The sequence below is a fragment of the Anneissia japonica genome, unplaced genomic scaffold, assembly GCF_011630105.1.
Source record: "Anneissia japonica isolate Jap-2015-1 unplaced genomic scaffold, ASM1163010v1 scaffold1770_len632688_cov154, whole genome shotgun sequence".
NCBI lineage: Eukaryota > Metazoa > Echinodermata > Crinoidea > Comatulida > Comatulidae > Anneissia > Anneissia japonica.
Window position 1 is genome coordinate 50456 of NW_022692996.1, and position 6638 is coordinate 57093.

At 34.8% G+C, this 6638-nt stretch overlaps 1 protein-coding gene across 1 annotated transcript in view; it reads left to right on the plus strand.

Annotated features, from left to right (window-relative positions):
- Positions 1 to 739: 739 nt before the first annotated feature.
- LOC117100572 (methionine--tRNA ligase, mitochondrial-like) overlaps positions 740 to 6638 on the plus strand; it is a gene marked incomplete at its 3' end in the record, with an annotated part of 16295 nt that continues 10396 nt past the window's right edge. The window contains exons 1-6 of the mRNA XM_033240347.1: positions 740 to 1003; positions 1696 to 1886; positions 3035 to 3121; positions 3630 to 3755; positions 4092 to 4203; positions 5360 to 5490. Of these exons, the coding sequence (XP_033096238.1) occupies positions 856 to 1003; positions 1696 to 1886; positions 3035 to 3121; positions 3630 to 3755; positions 4092 to 4203; positions 5360 to 5490 (795 nt within the window). The remainder of the gene's footprint in view (positions 1004 to 1695; positions 1887 to 3034; positions 3122 to 3629; positions 3756 to 4091; positions 4204 to 5359; positions 5491 to 6638) is intronic.

The following is a 6638-nucleotide window of genomic DNA, read 5'->3' on the forward strand; positions in this document are numbered from 1 at the left end:
AAGTGTCTTGCCTAAGGACACAAGCGACTTGCACAGCGAGGGCTCAACCCCCACTCACAAGGTTTAGAGTCCAAGTCTTCACACAAGACTTTTCATTCTGTATTTTTCATAATTTATACCTTTTTTTATCCATTTTTGTATTCATTGTTTTTTTTATTTACTATGCAACAATTATATTATTCTGTAGCACAATTATATCAATGATTTTATCTTAACGCACAAAGATATCCATAGAGAGTGGTCAGCCTGTAAGATGTGTATAAGAGACAGCTTCTCCACTGGAACAGATGAGCATGGGCTGAAGGTGCAGCAGGCTGCCGCCTCCAGAGGTTACAGTCCCAAGGTGTTCTGTGATAAGGTGTCATCAGATTTCAAAGTAGGGTCAAATGTCAATTTTATATTTTATGAGTTCTGGTTAAATGAGCTTTCTCAACACATCTAATAATACTGTATGTACCTGTGCGTGGTGATACCCATCGTAGATGGACTATGCAAAAGACTAATGAATAATATAGTGTGCAGTATTACAGTATGAAAAGATGCAGTTATTATAAATTTGCTGAAGATGGTATAGTTTTTACAAAATTTTTTATTACTCAACGGAATGAGTGCTGATACCGCACTGTATCTCAACTTCTGGGAGAATTGGGACCTTTTTGTTGGCAAGGTATTATGGCTGTCTCTTATACACATCTAGATGTGTATAAGAGACAGAGATAAGAGTGTTCGATGCCTAGGCGAGGCCTACCCTAGATGAGGCTATTTGGCTATATTAAGGCTTGGCTATAAACGAGGACTTAATTGAGGCCGTATTATTAAAAGAGCACTTTATAACATTGTAGGTAACTTTACACCATGTTATTGATGACGCTAAGAGCTAGGCCTACGACAAGAGTTCAAATTTTCGGACATATTTTTGGACGAGTTCAACAAGCAAATTCCCGATTCCTTCAACACCGATCGTCATCCTTCATAACAACCCCAATATTTTATGTAAATGCTTGTAAGTGTACATGCAGACCTTAATCTTCATTTAAAAGTAGTCATGGCTAGGCCAGTTAATTTGATTAATTAAATTATCAATATAAATATTATATTGATAATTTTAATAATAAATATATGTATTGACTTATGAATAGTTTTTATTTATGTACACTTAAACTTGCCTAAGTCGAATCCAAAATGCCATTAAAATATTGTTTGACTTAGATAAAATTCGACTTACAGATTGTTAATTAATAGAAAACACAACAATTTGGTATGTAAAATTAGATTGACTTGGAAATTATTCGTTATAGGCAAAGTTTAACTGTAATTGTAAATTCAACAAGAGAAGCCTAGGCCAGACATAACATACAATAAAGGAGAATCCTAAGTTTAACAAACTTAAAATTCTCTTATTAAAAAAAAAAAATTTATGACTTTTGTATACATTTTACTTTACAGTATATTCATTGTCTGTTTAAAAATGGTTTGATATCCCCCAGTGAAAAGTTGCGGGACATTGGTGGAGCTGTTTCAAAATAGACTGATAAAATGGTGTATAGGTTTGATTTGAGTGTCTGCTCTAATGCACTTGATATTCAATGAAGTCTGTTCTGGGTTGGGGGTGGGGAAGGAAGCGAAATCATGCTCATTCGATTAGAAGCCTACTACAAACCACAAACTCAATACTTGTCTCTTTATATATCCAAGCTCCACATATAGGTCATCTGTATTCTTCCCTTCTTGCTGATGTCACCAACCGTTGGCAAGAGATATGTGGATACTCTGGTGCCATCTTCTCCACTGGAACAGATGAGCATGGGCTGAAGGTGCAGCAGACTGCCGCCTCCAGAGGTTACAGTCCCAAGGTGTTCTGTGATAAGGTGTCATCAGATTTCAAAGTAGGGTCAAATGTCAATTTTATATTTTATGAGTTCTGGTTAAATGAGCTTTCTCAACACATCTAATAATACTGTATGTACCTGTGCGTGGTGATACCCATCGTAGATGGATTATGCAAAAGACTAATGAATAATATAGTGTGCAGTATTACAGTATGAAAAGATGCAGTTATTATAAATTTGCTGAAGATGGTATAGTTTTTACAAAATTTTTTATTACTCAATCAAATGAGTGCTGATACCGCACTGTATCTCAACTTCTGGGAGAATTGGGACCTTTTTGTTGGCAAGGTATTATGGTGGTGATGATGATCATAAAAAATCAAAAAGTCAAATGAAATTTAAAATAGCTCATTTGATCGGATCCAATAAATTATTACCTTCCAACGAGAAGCAGATTTAAAAAAAAAAAAAAAAGTAGTTTTCACCGATTTACAGACATTTTAGTACAAAAATTGTTAAATAGACTACCAGTCAATTTAAGGATCTATGCAAAAGAATACTGGAAAGTTAATATTTAACTGTCCAACAATTGACAGGAATTTTTTTTTTAAATAACTGACATGAATATAGAAATGAAAAAATTCAAATATGGAATTAAAATTTCCAGTTTTTTCTTTACCTCATACTGTAACTGATACAGTATAAGTTAAATTGTTTTCACATTAGATAAGACTTTTTTTATACCTATATTTTGTCAGAGGAGGGCCAACAAAAAATAAAATTTTGTTTTCTTACTTAGCAAATAGTTTTGCCAAAAACATCCCAATGCAGGAGAAAATAAAAATAAAATGTTCTTGGTGAATGTGAACAGAGTAGTAATAATGGGATGGTTAAATACTTTAGTTTATATAATTAGGAAGAAATATACATATCTTCTTTTTTGGAGATTTCAAGGCAGCGACGGGCATTGTGAAAATAAAGAAAAACATATATTTTTTCTGAAATTTTATTGTTTTCGTGGCAGAAGGTGCTTTAATTGGCCAAAAATAAAATTTTATTTTCATTTCAAAGGCATCATTATTGGCGGGCGGCGGGCTTGCTAAACAAGGTATAATAAAAGTCTTGTCTTATTCTTACCACTCATTTTAATGAATGAAAGAGAATTCAAGAACTTAAGTTAATCAGTTTGGTTCATTTTTACTTAGAGTATATTTGACCTTTGTGACATTTCTTACACTGATTTTGTACGAACAACTGAAGAGCGTCATCGGAGAGCAGTTGAGAACTTCTGGGTTAGTATTTCACTTTCTCTTTCCCAGTCACTTTTACACAGAATTCTTATAGTCTTTAATCTTTGTCTCCATCCTTAACATAATATTTACATCCTCATTATGACTATTTTGCCATAATTATATTATTGTCATTAATATTATCCGCATACTGTGGTTCCTCTCTGGTATAAGCCCATCCTTCCTTGAACAAAAAACTGGGCTAAATTTCCCGCGAATGACTGATCGAACCAACGAAGAGGTTAGTTTGGGTCACCGACAGTCACGACTAACACAGTGTTGAGTTGCAGCTGAAAAGAGTACCAAAAAACACATGTTTTCTTAATGCCAAGCTTATACGGACATTTTTAGAACACGTTTCCTAAAAGTGTTTTTGTTTTTTTACCCTTTTCTGCTGAGGAAATAACCATTTAAAAACACATGTTTTTTTGCTCAGCAGAAACAGGCCCTTATTTATTATTGTACTGGAAACTCTACCATCACCATTCTGTACCTCTGTTTACCTTCTTAGACCAAGCTCTATTCTGCAGGCTACATATATGAAGGTAATTATAAAGGCTGGTACAGTACGTCTGAAGAGTCATTCCTCACACCTGGCCAGGTGACGGATGCACCTGATGGAAATGGTCTCAAAAAGGTAGTTTTTATCACCATTTTTAAAAAGTAGCGTTTCCGACAGTTTGAGAAAGAGAGGGTGTCGGTTTAATGATGATTGTTATTAGGTATATAGAGTGTCTTGCCTAAGGACACAAGCGACTTGCACAGCGAGGGCTCAACCACCACTCACCACTCACAAGGTTTAGAGTCCAAGTCTTCACACAAGACTTTTCATTCTGTATTTTCCATAATTTATACCTTTTTTATCCATTTTTGTATTATTGCTTTTTTATTTACTATGCAACAATTTATTTGACAGTTTATAATTTTATTCTGTAGCACAATTATATCAATGATTTTATCTTAACGCACAAAGATATCCATAGAGAGTGGTCAGCCTGTACATTGGACAACAGAACACAACTACATGTTCCGTTTAAGTGAGTTTGGGCCACGCCTCTTACAGTGGCTTGACAGGAATCAAAGAGGTACGTATACAGAAAACTCAAAAGCTTTTTTTTTATTGATGACGTTTTTGCGGGTAGTTTATAACCGGGGGAAAAATTATGATCCCTTTTGTAATGGGCCTTTCTGAAGTGTTAAGCTTAACAGCTGACCAATCAGAACAGAGCCAGGAATACGTTCATCTCTTAAGCACACATTTTGTCCCTCTCTTTTTGTTTCTTTATCTTTTGGCTTTTCTGCCCTTCTCATAGAGGGTTTCGCTACTGAGGAATAATGTTTCTATTAAAAAAACAAAAAAAAAACTATGTTTGTATATAACTAATCGATATTATAATGATAATAATAATGATAATGGTAGACTAATATGGCGCATATTGTTAAAGCCTCTGTGCGCTTTACATTATCATTAACCTAGTCATTGGATTAAACGCCTATGTAACACAAACTCCCGGGGGGAGTATTTCTTAACGTTGCAGCAGCTACATCAGCGCATCTTGGCATTCAACCCTAAAATGCACAGCGAGGGATTGAAACCCCGGTCTCCAGTTTGGGAAACCAAACTGTTCCCGCTGCACCGTCATTTTGCGGGATTTACCAACAATTTCCAAGGGCGGGACTTAGCAAAAAGGTCCACTTACAGCATATTCTAGAGCAGGGGTGGGCATAAAAAATCTGAGGTCGGAGGGCCCAAGTGAGTTTTTGATTTAATACTGAGGGCAGCACCCAAACATTGATGTTTCCAATGAGCTTCCAAAAACCTGCAAGCACTTCTTGTACACCAATGTATTCTCAGTTTTAATGTTACTTGTGATGTGTGTCGGGCCGTAAAAAACCGGGTCTTTTCTAGCCAATATTGCTTGGCGGGCCACACACATAGGTTTTTTAATTTATTTTCGCGGGCTACAAAAAAATTTCACTTTTCCCAACTGTATCCTAGAGTATAATATGTAGGGGTGCCAATCAAAAGGCAATTTTCTACACTGTATGTTTAATAAAAGGTAGTCTTTACTCATAATACCCTAGACTTTTGCCCAGGAAAATCTGGTACATAAATTAAGGTGTAAGGTAGGGGCTTGTCTTATACCCAAGAAACTACAGTATATATTTAATTTCAAGTGTATTTCTGATTTAATTTACATTCCATATATTAGGATACTAAATGAGAGTTTATTTTTGTAGCCATTTACCCCACGATCTTCGCAGACATAGTACGTGAGTGGATTCAAGGTGGCCTGCAGGACTTATCAGTGTCCCGACAAAGGGATCGCCTACAATGGGGAATTCCAGTCCCAGATGACCCTTCACAAACGGTATGTTTCTCATTTATATTGCGTTTTTGATAGCAAGAGCGGCCGCTCGTTAAACCGCATGTTAAACTGAGTTTACCTCTATTCCATGTTAAACTCTGTGTATGCACCTTTCAGATGAGGCTTTTTGTTGACACTGTTAAAGTTATTATATAGGGTTTTCAGCAAGGGTTCATAATAAAAATAATATTTTTTTTTTATTAAAAGCTAAAATGTCTTAAAACTTAAAAAAAAAATTAAAAAGTAAATACCAAGACACGAATCCAACTCTCGACATTTGGTTTCCTTATTTCCTTAAAGTACATTGCTAAGCAACAGCGCCATCCATGCGACATGTCCTATTAGTGGTAATGGCAGTAGTGTACATACAGTCCTTGCTGAAATGCTTGTTTTGTTTTGTAGGTGTAGGGGGGAACTCTGGTATCAAACTTAAAAAAAGGACCATGAACATTTGTTGGAAATAACCATTAGTTTATGTGTACAAAATTTCCTGCATGTCCACTCAAAATTGGCGACGCGGGACGCTTTTAAATTTCTGGTAACAGCAAGAACATCAATAAGTCAACATCAATTTTTTTAGTATTTTAATGTTTGCTGTTTTAAATTTTATGACTAAATTGAAAGATTGGCTATATTTTTACATACATTTTTATATTTTTGTATTTAAGTGGGCCCCTGAACATCAGATTTATTCTGTAAGGGTCGCCCACTCAAAACATGGTTTTATATAAATAAATAAATAAATAAAATTTGCGACACTTCACCTTTAAAACGGCGGTACCCACACACTTTGGTCCATAAACTTACATGCAACAAATGAAACAAGATAAGTAATCAAAATGCTGACAATGATCAAGATTTTGTAAATCCATATGAATTAATACAAATTTTAATCAGTAATCTTTAATACAAATTAATTTTTCGTTTTAAATGAACATGTCACTATCATATCAATTATATTATTTACTTTAATAACGTATAAAACACATTACAACAATTGACAATTGATAAAAGGGTAATTCCATGTCAAATCAACCAAAAAAAAACCTCAATCTCTCGGATTTTGTTCAAATTTTTGTATGTTGTTGAGGCCCATGAGAAACGATCAGAAATGAAAATTTTTTTCTCTAGGCCTCCTAATTAGCGAGATA